We start from the raw sequence: 13,270 nt of genomic DNA, 5'->3' as shown, positions 1-13,270 counted from the left end.
TAAACTGCAATAAAATGTAACAACACAATGATATTATTTTTTTTCCCAGTTAGCTGATTAGAAAAATCAAGTGTTAATGCATTATGTAGATACTCATAGTTTTTGTACTACAGTATTGTTATTTCACGGAACCATGGTGTATTTTAACTCCAATATGTTGTAACCGTATCTTCTTCTTCTACAGGCAGTTACTATTCTCTGCTGTGTGACCGGTGTGTGAGTGTGTGTGTGTTTTGGATGATTTTTGTTGTAAGAGCTTTCATAGGCCTGAGACATCTTCACACATTCATTTTCACACAGCCCTGAAGAGAAGTTTTCCAAGATGTCAGGCCGTTCAGAGGAAAACAAAAAGGACTAGCATCTATCGACTGATGAGTAGACAAGTGGCTATTAAACCCTTCCGACTGTTGATGTGAAGTCGCAAGAGACAGTGTGGAGAGATAATCAAACTGCTGATGATGGAAACAAATTAGAAACACACACACACACACACACACACACACACACACACACACACAAGCCCTTTACTGATGAGATGTTATATCGCAAAAGGACAAATGTTCCAACAATGTGTGTCATTAGGCAAGAGTTTTTTTTTAAGTGACAGTAAAGGTATGGACCAATAATCAGCCATAATGAAAAATAGTGCATTTCTAACTGGATCTGCTAAGAACTAAAAGCTTAACGGTCAATTCTTCATCTTGTGTGACATAACACCTCTGAAATACACTGAGCAGCAGTGACTGAAATAACATATATCTCTTCACCTTGACCCCAAACCATCAATCACCTCCCATATGAGGCAGAGGTCAGACAGACATCAGAAAGAGCAGCAAAGTGTAATTGCCTTTGTCTAGTATACAAGCAGACCTCCTCATTGGCCACACGAGGAAACTCTGCTATTCTCAGAATATAAACTGTAGCGAGGTAATTAATGACTTTTTGTATTCTGATGTAGTAATAAATTATCTCCCCTTTGTGGCCTAATTTATCCCCACAATGGCATTAATTGGAAAATGAGCATTCTCTTCCTTTATCAAAGCTGAAAGCAACTAAATTTTAATTAAAAAAGATTATTTTCTATTTCTCAAACTGTGGGTCAGGCTTCGGGAAGAATGCTTTGACATTGTCATTTTCTCAATATGTAAGGTCACATTTCGGAGTTTGAATTGTGAGCACAGTTGTTCCTTAAATGACTCTCACATCAAGTAATGCAACCAGCTACGGTTGAACCCAGATCTCCGAAATGTGATTAAATCAGCCTTAATTGAGTAGAAATACTGCTACCAAATATGATATTGTTGGGGGGAAAAAAGTTGGTGAAAGATGGAGAAACAGGTGTTGAAATGGAAGACAGACAGATCATTTGAAAAAAGTGATCGAAAAAAGATACCAGTCAACAAGAAAAAAAGAAGACAATCTTTACTTCAATCTTCCAAACCTGTAATTAAGTGTGATACTCTACACACAAACCCAAACAGGAGGTTTGTCAGAGAAAGGTCGGCCACTACAAAGACCAGAAGGCAAGACGAGGGCATGGTTTCCTGTGGTGCAGTTTCACAGTAATATAGTAATATAGTAATAAAGAAAAGCTCTGTATGAAAAAATTACAGGTGTGCTTGAAATCAATCCACTTACAAGATTTTATTAAGCTGCAAAAGCACAATGAAATGAGTAACAATGAAGCCATCGTATTACTCAGCTCCACTCAGTGTGAGGGCAGGGGGCAGGGGGCAGGTCTGAGCGGCTGCATGCAGCCTGCCAGCCATTTCACAAATAGAAAAACATTCTTGTAACAGATTCATTTTTTCTTTGATAATAGACGTGAGGATGATGATGGTGATGTGTCACTGTCAAGCTGCATGAAGACGCACAATATCATACTTTCTAAGATAAATTGATAAACTTTTAGTAAAAGATTAGCCAGTGCATCTAGTTAGCAGTGATGCTCTCATAGTGATGGAAATCTTGGCTAATCTTGAGCAATATTACAGCTGGATGTATTGTAGCAAAACTTGATCAGTTGTAAGGACAAACGTGCCGAGATGAAGACGTCGAGGTCTGGTGTGCAACAAGCAGCTTTCAAGCTTTTCACAAGACTGCACAGGCAAATTTTATAGTGAGCAAGCTAATGGCTAAGAAGATGAAACCTCATTCAGAAATATAGTGTGAATTTGAGTGGCGGAAAAAACTGTTCGTCTACAAGAAGCATCACTGAGTAAACTTCTGATATATAGAAACATCAGACGTAACACACATTAGACGCGCGTGTGTCCGGTCCTACCAGATGTGAGGACTTGGTGGTGATGATGCTGCAGCTGGTTTCAGTCAAAACCACCATCTGCCAACAGACAGCTCGCCAAAGAGAAGCAGTTCCAGCCACTGCATCTGAGAGGGTAGAGTGCTGTCTTAAATAATTTAGAGTAGCCCGTGAAAGATGTCCCGTCACTCAGTGATAGAACATTCTTTATCATTTCAAACTCCTCAGTAGTTTGTTCAGTTGGACCTCGAGTTAGGATTTGTGCCAGTCTGTCTCTTTCCTTGTTATTCTTTGCCGGGCAGAGCGTCATCCAGGAGTGTGGTCCACACCTCAGTTCTTGACCAGATATAAAAAAAAACTCAAAAACAAACAAGATTTTGTTATCTTTCCCATTTCTAGTCTTAATGCTTAATTTGCTCTACATGGTATGAGAGGTATTCATTCTATCAACTAATTCTCAGCAGGAAGAGTGAGCGTTGTATACCAAGCATGCTGAACTACTGCTTTAAAGTAATAACTAAGGTCATTGACAAGAGGTTTTTATTGTGTGTTTGGACTGTGCATGAAGTAGGCAGGGCTGTATTGGGGCGAGAAGGCAATGTCAAGTATTTACATGCAAGACAAGCTCACAATAGTCGTTGGTAAATTGAATTTTGTTGCCACGGAAATGCCGTTCTAAATCAAGTTTTTAGTTACCTTTATCGTTTTTTCCTTCTTTAGCCAAAATAACCTTATACAGTAGAAAATGAAGATCATGAGACATGTTTCCTGCTGCATTAATTTGGTTTTGTTGGCAATGAGGCAACAGTGGAACACAAAACCAACAAGGTGCACTGTGTACAGTGCATTTTTCATAAGAATGGCATCAGACTCAGTGTAGAAGTTGTTGTTTTAAATAGGTGGCCAGCTGAATAAAGGAGAAAGTAATATTTCAGTTATTACAGAAACTTAAGTCACAAGGAAATGGGAACAGGAAAGGATTTATAAACATTTAACAAACTGACAATCATAGATTTAAACAAAAAAACAAACAACAAAAAGGCAAACTAGTAGGCAGACGGTCCTAATGTTTCGTATGCTTAGTCTATGTCTCAGTGCATCGGGATTCTGGAATCAATACAGAAACAGTGATGAGGACAGATTGAAACAAGGACACGTTCTAGGAGTCCACTCGTCTGTAGTAAGACTTGTGAGCATGTGTTCGGGGGTTGATATGGTTTCAGTAATTGGTATCAGATGGACTGAGTCCAGTCTGCATGAAAGGACACCAACAGGTGTCTGGCATGAGGTGTGGGACAGTCTTGGCACTTTGCTCCTATATGAAATATTTTGGGCAATAACAGACCATAGAAAAATCACAATTCATTAATGGCAGATTTTCTTTCTTGGGCACTTCCTATGCTTTCTACACACAGGGATCACTATATATGACAAGCCTACACTTTGGCTTTGGGTGGGGGTAAACAAAATATCGCAGGGTACTTTTCAATTCACTTTGAAAAAGGATCTCTCCGTTTCCACAACTATAGGCTCAAGTAAATTAGAATAAAAACAACAGAAGAGATTGGAATGAGAATAAAGAGACAGAATGAAGTGGTTTCAAAACGGTGTCAGAGGCCACATGACACATGGAACATGGTTATAAATAAGGGGTATGTTTGGTTCAAAGCCGTCCCATCTTATGATTGCAGTGAATAACTTAACAATCTACTTTCTGCCTGGCGCTTATGTGCGTTCTTGTTTTTTTTTACTTAACAGGTTTTTTGTGCCTAAACGGTTTTATTCCGCGTCTGTTACTTTTTTATTTATTACGATCTTTCAGTATTCCATTGCTCTTTGTTATCATGTGTGACACTGATTCGAACATGACTCGTGATGACTTCCATTGAGAAGCTGACCTCACACACAGACACACAACTCAAAGACAGGAGAACGGGCTTTGATGGGGAGTGAGATGAAAAACAAAGAAGCACAACAATAATACATTGATATGTCTTTGAGTTTCATTTCAATGCACTGGACTCGGCCCATCATCCTCTACCCGACAGGAGCCCCTGTGTTAATCTGTTTTCTTCTCTTCGGGATCCTTCTCTCCAAAGTCCTCTTCCTTGTTTTCTCCCTCTTCAGGGCCCTCCACCTCAGCTACAAGTGGCCTCTCCTCCTCTTCTTCCTCCTCCTCTTCGTCAGTAAGGCCCTCCCTCTTGAGCGCATCCATGTCGTCCAAACCGTCATCCGTCTCGGCTGTGCAGATCCCATAGCACATCAGGCTGATGACACCCAGCGGGAGGCCGAACAGGAAGCAGCCCAGCAGTGGAGAGCTGCGGAACACTGACTGGGAAGAGACAGATCATATGAGATAATAAGAGAGGACGTACGATATATGTGCTTTCTCTCACAATTCAGCACATGACGTTTGAGACATTTTAAAACTCCATTTCTTAGTTTCTCACTTTGCTCTTGAGATAAATACATAACTAGCAAAATATATATTTGAGTATTTAAAATGGCAAATTCGATTCATTCCACTGAGGTGAAATTAAACCAAGCATAGGGTTCAACAGAATACATCAACACCAAAAAAATAATACAAAATCAACTCTGAAATCCAAAATGGAGGAAACTATCGTAGCTTGTTTGCTCTACTGCACCATTTCTGTTTAACCTCCACTGTGGGAGTCTAAACTAAAGGTATGGAACAAAAAACAGATTTACAGACAAACGCAAATGAACTCTGTGAATGTATTGTTCATAGTGATAAATAATAACATATTAAATCAACAATCAGCTGACATGAATAAAACAGCAGGCTGAGGAACCCCGTGCAAACATTGACTGACCTTATGACTTATTCAACAACACACACTAACAGTGAGCCTGTCCACATATGTATAAACATGTTACATCTCTCTCAACAGCCATTGCTAAAGTCCTATTTAGAGGCAGAGCCAAAAATATCTGAGGGAAGAATTGCAGGCAGCTTCATGTTTCTATTGGAGATGCTGCGTTGGTATTAATTCATTATGTCATTCTCTTGTACTGTGATTTTCCCTTGTTTTACAGCGATCAGCATATTGGACAGTTTGAACCTTTTATCATTTGCTTCTTGTCGAGTTTGAACTGAAATAATTAAAAATAAGAAAATCTCAAAAGCAGTTGCAAATAAGAGATGAATTAAAAACCCTGCACTCTGCTCATGTTATTCTTACAACGTTTTCAATCAAAAGCCCAACAGTCAAACCTCGTCTGACAGCAAAACAATTCAAACGTCTACGTCGGCTTATTTCTCAGTAACATCTAGTTTTCCTTTAGTAAAACTGTACCCACGGTTACAGCCCAGCTTTATTTACATGGTCATGGCACAACCATGGTCAAATAAACACCAGTTCTTCCAAAAGAAACAACTCCTTGAGAGTAAAAGCAACGTCAGCTTCCTGACATACAGCTGATGGCTGGTATGGAGTTCAGTACAGTAGTAATAAAAAATATATCAATCATAGAGGTTAAATATATTTCATCTCAGCTTGGTAGAAGGCCGGCAGTGACAAACCCACAAACTGTGCAGTTTCTCTCACCTCTGTGGTTCAGCTGGTTTTGGTTTGGTCCTGCTCTCATCAACAGTGTTTCAGAACTCAACTCATTGTACATGAAGGCTGATCAACACAGTGGAGCGTTTAGCAGCTCCAGAGCCAGAGATTCCCCTCGGGAGCTAAAAGTAGTGAAGATATAAGAATGCATATATCTGTATATGTTCCCAGGTGTCTTTATGACAGTTTTGTTTTCACAGCTTGTTGTGGTCCTCCTAAGTGGTTAAAAATAACATGGGGGGTTTTGGAACTTTACTTTAGATGAAGATTGGGAAAGTTTAGGGAACTGAATATCAATCAAATCTTTTTATTTTTTTTCATTATGATGGTGATGGAGACTGACAATCAGGGATAAAATTCATCAGCTTCTTCCCACTAATAGCACAGACACAGTGTCCAGTACAGTAGCCTCACAACCAACCGTATCGACTAATTCATATTTAGACTGCTTTCCCCCCTAGATCTGGCTGAGCTGACTTCACTGGTCACTTCATCCAAGCCATCAACCTGTCTTTTAGATCCTATTCCATCAAGGCTATTTAAGGATGTATTACCTTTCATCAATAGTTCCATATAAGATCAGATCAATTTATCTCTATTAACAGGCTACGTACCAAAGGCCCAGACCCAGATATCTTAGCTAACTATAGACCCATATCAAACCTCCCCTTTATCTCTAAAATCCTTGAAAAAACTGTTGCTAACCAGTTATGCGACTATTAATTTGAGTGAAGACTTTCAGTCAGGGTTTAGAAAACATCATAGTACAGAAACAGCACTGCTGAAGTTACCAACAACCTTCTCATGGCCTCAGACAGTGGACATGTTTCTATTCTCGTCCTATTAGATCTTAGTGCTGCATTTGACACCATTGATCACAAGATTCTGGTACAGAGACCCGAACACATTGGGATTAAAGGAACAGCACTAGAATGGTTAAAAGCTGCTGTCGGTAGGATTTGCAAAAATAACTTTTTTTCATATTTGCTGAAACTGTCGCTATATGCTGGTAGTGATATGTGAGACAGATCATCTGTGACAGACTCTGGGTCATTCAGCTCCCTCTACTGCCTTTAATGCCATTTGCCAGAATCCACCGCGTCCGAGCAAAAAATCTCCAATCACAGCCAGGGGGCGTCTCTCCGCTGTCAAGTCATTCGGGTACGAGCGGCTCAGTGCTGCAGAACCTGTGCACAGCCTCACTGCCTCGGTCACGACCAAGCTCCCGTCTTCACAATGAGGAACTTGCAGCAGAAGCAGAGTTAGTATGAAAACACCACGGCAGAGAAACGCCAAGCATCGAAAAAACTGCCCGGCTCCTTTGCCAGACACTGCATATACGACAAAGACCAGGAGCAAAAACGAGCTAAAAAGAAGGAAACAGATCGAGCAGATGTAAACATTGGAGCGGCTCCACAGAAGCAACGACACCGACAGGGTTCACAAACGATGCCTTCTGCTTGACCGGTAATTATCTGTTTCATATTTTCCATGTTATCGTCGCACTCTGTGACCGTGTGCTACTGTGTTGTTCTAATCAGGCTGCTAGTTGCTCGGCCCACAGTGCTACGGCTATTGGTTAGCGGTGTTTGTAGCATAATAGCTGAAAATATGTTCGTGTCAAAGCGGTCTAATCTGTTTTTGAGAGTTTTCCAGACGTGTGTCGTTGTCTGTGATCTCGCGAAAAAAATGCTCCCACATCTGTGTCGTACTGTTTAGTTAGCTTCACTATTTTATCACCAACGTAGCATCCCGTGCTATGCTAAATGCTAAGTATGTGTCGCTATTCATGTTGCTTTCCTCCACAGATGCTGACTTTGCTGGGGGAACAGCTGAGGAAGGAATATTCAACACAATTACTGTATTTTATTCATGTGCAAAATAAAGCTTGACAATATTACATCATTGTGTACTTTTTTTATGCTTTTCTTTAAGCTACTGCATCGGTAGTACTGAACCAGTGAATCTGATTACCCCAAATTAATATATTTGTAAGGCCTTGAATTGATTCAAAAGGTATATTGATAGTAGTAAGTAATCTTTGCTTTGTTGTACATTTAGAAACCAATCACTTTCAAAATACACTTCATTGCATAAATATTAAAATATAACTTTGAAATAAATAAATGAAATGAAAAAAATATATTGCAAAGCACAATATTTACATATAACGCAGTCTGAAGCTAAACCATCTTGGGATGAAACCAGTGCAAGCGGCAGGGACCAACTGGCTCATCACATGAAGATCAGCTGTCTTCGGCTCCCAGGTGTCGGGCCAACACGCCGACCTCTGCCCCGTCTCCCATGGCCGCTGCCCGGTGCGCCTCGTAGGCGACTCCCTCTTCTCCTCGCTCGACTACTTGTCGAAGCAGCCGTGTTCACTTCCTCATTGGAGTCCAGTGTACCAGTCTCAAAGCTCTAATGTTATAAAATATAGATACAAGCTTCAGTCATCTTGCAAAGCAACAAATGATGTATGTGAAGATAAAGCTTTTAATTTACAGACCTACCATGTAACACTGCAGTAGCTAACGAGCTAGCTAACGCTAGGTACGTAAACAAGCTAATATAAACTGATTTACGGTCGCCCACGTTCAAAAACACTGACGATGTTGTTTTCACAAAAAGTCACAGGTAATAACGTGAGGCAACGTTAACTAAAAAGACGTGTTATAGTCTATATGTGGACAGTAGTCTGTGTTAGCTTCAGGTTAGCTTCTTACCGGTAGGAATGTCATGTTACGTACCTTGCCTGGCTTCGGTTGCCATAGTAGCGTGCACGGGCACGGAGGGCTGGGAGGAGCTGTGGAGGAGGAACCGAGGTGCAGCGGAGGGGGAGGGAGCTGGAGTCGTTGGATTTTGAATTCTGAGACTATGTCCACACTTCTCTCAATCCTACTGACAGCAGCTTTAAGTCCTACTTATCTGATAGATTTCAGTTTGTTAACATTAACAACAAATCTTCCATTCATACAAAAGTAAGACATGTAGTACCACAAGGTTCTGTGCTAGGACTGATACTTTTCACTTTATATATGCTTCCTTTAGGCAATATTATAAAAAAACACCACATCAATTTCCTTTGCTATGCAAATGATACCCAGCTGTAAACTAATCAGGTAGACGTACTTCAGGACTGTCTTAAAGATATAAGGGCCTGGATGACTTATAATTTCTTACTTCTAAATTCAGACAAAACTGAGGTCATTGTACTCGGCCCTAAACACCTCAGAGAAACATTATCTGATCATATAGTTCCCTGAGATGGCATTACTTTAGCCTCCAGCTCAACTGTGAGGAACCTTGGAATTACCTTTGACCAGGACATGTCCTTTGACTCACACATAAAACAAGTCTCTAGGACAGACAGCCTTCTTTCACCTGTGCAATATCAAGAACATTAGAAACATCCTATCTCAAAAGGATGCAGAAAAACTAGTCCATGCATTTGTCACTTCTAGACTGGACTACTGTAATTAATTACTGTACGGATGTTCCCCAATAAGTCTGTGAAAAGCCTCCAGCTAATCCAAAATGCTGCAGCACGAGTTCTGACAGGAACTACAAAAAGAGATCATATTTCTCCAGTGTTAGCATCTCTGCATTGGCTTCCTGTACAATTCAGAATATAATTCAAAATCCTGCTCCTCACCTACAAAGCCCTTAATAATCAAGCTCCATCATATCTTACAGAGCTCATAGTTCCATATTATCCCAATAGATCACTTGTCTCTGTAAACTCAGGACTACTTGATGTTCCCAGTGTGCAAGAGTAGAATAGGAGGCAGAGCCTTCAGCCACCAGGTTTCCTTCCTCTTTGATAAAGATTATAGTAAGAGCTGCTCAGGTGTTAACTGAACCATCTCTTAGTGATGCTGCTATAGGCCGAGACTGCTGGGGGAACTGCCATCATGCATCTCTCTCTCTCTCTTATAATATGTTTACATTACATGTCACTAACTCTGTTTTCTCTCTCTCCTAGTATATCGCTGACTCCAGAGCTGCATGATCTAAATTCATCAGCATTATTACTGTTATTAGGGCCCGAGCACGAGGTGCGCGGACCTGGGGCATTGCATGCACCAGGGCCGCATGCACCGAGGTGCAAGGCCCTATTGTTTCCGTAAGGATTATTATTATTATTCTTATTCAGCATCGTTCACTCATTTTACACCCTGTTCCCATATGCGAAAACGGATGAAAATTGGCACACACGTCAGAAACTGCTCCCGCTACTCAGGCCTAGAGGCCCGGCACTGGGTGTGGCCCAGGGGCTTCACAGCGCCCCCTGGAAAAATCAGCAGGTATAGGAAAAAAATTTTTGGAGTATCCTACATAAATGAAATTTGGGAGGCAGATACATCTTGTCGGACCTGACAAAAAACCTCTTGGCAAAATTTCCTATGACCAACAGGAAGTCGGCCATTTTGTGTCAAAATCCATATTTCACGTGCCATATTTTAATGAACTACTACTACAAATTTCACATGAGCTACTTCAAATTTGTCGTGTGTCATCTAAAGACCCATGGGATGAAACGATATCAAAAGCTTGAGTGTACGTCAGAGGCCCATGCTGTGACGGCGTGGCGAAAATGTGGCGAATTTCGATCCCTCGCCATGAAAATGGAAGTCGCTCGTAATCGAAGGTACATGCTCCGATCGGACCCAAACTTCTCAGGCATGATAACAGTCTCGCCCTGAACAGATTACCATGTCAATATTGGACATAGGTCATAGCGCCACCTACTGGCAACAGGAAGTAACATGTGTCTACACTTTTACGCCCTCTGTCTTATAGGTTGACCACATCATCGTCAAATTTGGTCAGCTAAGTTGTAAGAAGTTGCTAACGTGGTACTATGAAATTTGTGACCATATGTCAAACGCTGTCGCCATGGTGACGCCTTGTTCGCCATAAAATACGAATACATATTTGAGGCACTTATGATGCTTTGTGTCTCACGAAACTTGGCAGACATGTTCAGAGTGGCAAGACAATATGTCCGATATGTGTCTTTTGTCCAATTGTGTCAAAATGGCTCCATAGCGCCCCCTACAAAACTTAAAAGTCAATTATCCCACCTTTAAATTTGACGTAGAAGAACCAAATTCGGTGGGCTCATGTACCTCCCGACGACCTACGAAAAAGCCTCTTGGAGCAATTAGCTCCGCCCAACCGGAAGTCCGCCATTTTGATTTTACCTTGGCGTAAGGGGCGAACGGAAGGCCTCGTACTTTCGCGAACTCCTCCTAGGCGGTTCATGGGATCCGCCTCAAACTTGGGCAACGCGTAGAGGAGGCCTTCCAGATCAAACGATATCAAAAGATTTTGTCTAAATCGAAAGGCGTGGCCGCGGTGAAGCGTGATTCGCCATGAACAGGAAGTTGCTCCAAATCAAAGGTACATGGTCTAATCTGATCCAAACTTCTCAGGCATGATAACAGTCCCGCCCTGAAAACATCTTTATGTCAATATTGGACATAAGTCATAGCGCCACCTAATGGTGATAGGAAGTTTGAAATTCTTCTTTTATGTCCTCTGCCTCGCAGGTTCACTGGAGCAACCTCAAATTTGGTCAGCTTAGTTGTGAGACATGGCTGATATGATACTTTGAAAATTTTGACCATGTGTCAAACGCTGTTGCCATGGTGACGCCCTGTTCGCCATCAAATACGTTACATATTTGAGGCACTTATGATAATCTGTTTGTCACGAAACTTGGCAGACATGTTCAGAGTGGCAAGACAATATGTCCGATATGTGTCTTTTGTCCAATTGTGTCAAAATGGCTCCATAGCGCCCCCTACAAAACTTAAAAGTCAATTATCGCACCTTTAAATTTGACATAGAAGAACTAAATTCGGTCGGCTCATGTACCTCTCGACGACCTACCAAAAAGCCTCTTGGAGCAATTAGCTCCGCCCAACCGGAAGTCAGCCATTTCGGATTTTACCTTGGTGTAAGCAGTGAACGGAAGGTGACGTACTTTGACGAACTCCTCCTAGGCGGTTCATGGGATCCGCCTCAAACTTTAGCAACGCGTAGAGGAGGCCATCCGGATCAAACGATATCAAAAGATTTACTCCACATCGAAAGGCGTGGCCGCGGTGAGGCGTGATTCACCATGAACAGGAAGTTGCTTCAAATCAAAGCTACATGGTCTAATCTGATCCAAACTTCTCAGGCGTGATAACAGTCCCACCCTAAACACATCTACATGTCAATATTGGACATAAGTCATAGCGCCACCTAATGGTGATAGGAAGTTTGAAATTCTTCTTTTACGTCCTCTGCCTCGCAGGTTCACTGGAGAAACCTCAAATTTGGTCAGCTTAGTTGTGAGACATGGCTGATATTGTACTGTGAAATTTTTGACCATATGTCAAACGCTGTTGCCATGGTGACGCCCTGTTCGCCATCAAATACGTTACATATTTGAGGCACTTATGATGCTTTGTTTCTCATGAAACTTGGCAGACATGTTCAGAGTGGCAAGACAATATGTCTGATATGTGTCTTTTGTCCAATTGTGTCAAAATGGCTCCATAGCGCCCCCTACAACATTTCAAAGTCAATTCTAACGCCTTTAAATTTGACTTAGAAGAACCAAATTCGGTCGGCTCATGTAGCTCCCGACGACCTACCAAAAAGCCTCTCGGAGCAATTAGCTCCGCCCAACCGGAAGTCAGCCATTTTGGATTTTACCTTGGGGTAAGCAGTGAACGAAAGGCGACGCACTTTGACGAACTCCTCCTACGGGACACGGGTAAGGGAATTTTCCACTTCGTGGCTGAGAATGAATGGGCATTTTCCTGCCATTGGTCAAAGGTCGTCACAATGGACTTGCGTCCCTGTTAGGGTGTCATATGGCTGTGACTAAGATCACGAATTGGACGCAAAGTGTGCTGAAGCCACTGCGCCTGTCGGTGGCGCTATCACTCCTTTCTGGGCTGGGGGGGGGGGGGCCCCGGGTATTGCCGTTGGACACAGGGGCCCCTACCACTTCCCTAACTCGTACACCTGTCCAACTGATGGACCTTTTTGTCCACTTCATTCACTTTGTAAATTTTTGGGTGTCCGCTTCGTGGTACATTTGTCGACATCGCAGAACTTGTCATGGTAGTACAGTACGGTACAGTAAATATGTCCAATCGGAGGAATATTTGTCCACTCTGGGTAAATGGCCCCCTTTTGCCCAAAACTCGCCTGCCGACTCTGGGGAGGGGTACCAGGGGCCCCCGGGGCCCCCGGGGGCCAAAAGTCCAATTAGCCCAGAACTCACTTGCCGACATCGGGGGGGAGAGGCCTGAGGGGGGCCCGGGAGTACCAGGGGCCCCCGGGGGCCAAAAGTCCAATTAGCCCAGAACTCACTTGCCGACATCGGGGGGAGAGGCCTGAGGGGGGCCCGGGAGTACCAGGGGCC

The 13,270-nt window shown here is 42.3% G+C and overlaps 1 protein-coding gene across 4 annotated transcripts in view; it reads right to left on the bottom strand.

Annotated features, from left to right (window-relative positions):
• Positions 1-3,224: 3,224 nt before the first annotated feature.
• Positions 3,225-13,270, bottom strand: part of LOC118287539 (protein disulfide-isomerase TMX3) — a 39,932-nt gene continuing 29,886 nt past the window's right edge. For 2 of the 4 annotated variants that reach the window (XM_035612834.2, XM_035612835.2), the window contains one exon: positions 3,225-4,592. In XM_035612834.2, coding sequence (XP_035468727.2) covers positions 4,320-4,592 — 273 coding nt within the window. In that variant the 3' untranslated portion in view covers positions 3,225-4,319. The remainder of the gene's footprint in view (positions 4,593-13,270) is intronic. The other 2 variants (XM_035612836.2, XM_035612837.2) reach the window with 2 other exon arrangements.

This window comes from Scophthalmus maximus, chromosome 16 (genome assembly GCF_022379125.1).
Source record: "Scophthalmus maximus strain ysfricsl-2021 chromosome 16, ASM2237912v1, whole genome shotgun sequence".
In the NCBI taxonomy this organism is placed as follows: Eukaryota; Metazoa; Chordata; class Actinopteri; order Pleuronectiformes; family Scophthalmidae; genus Scophthalmus; species Scophthalmus maximus.
Note: the sequence above shows the minus strand (reverse complement) of the source record. Positions and strands in the feature narration are given on the sequence as shown.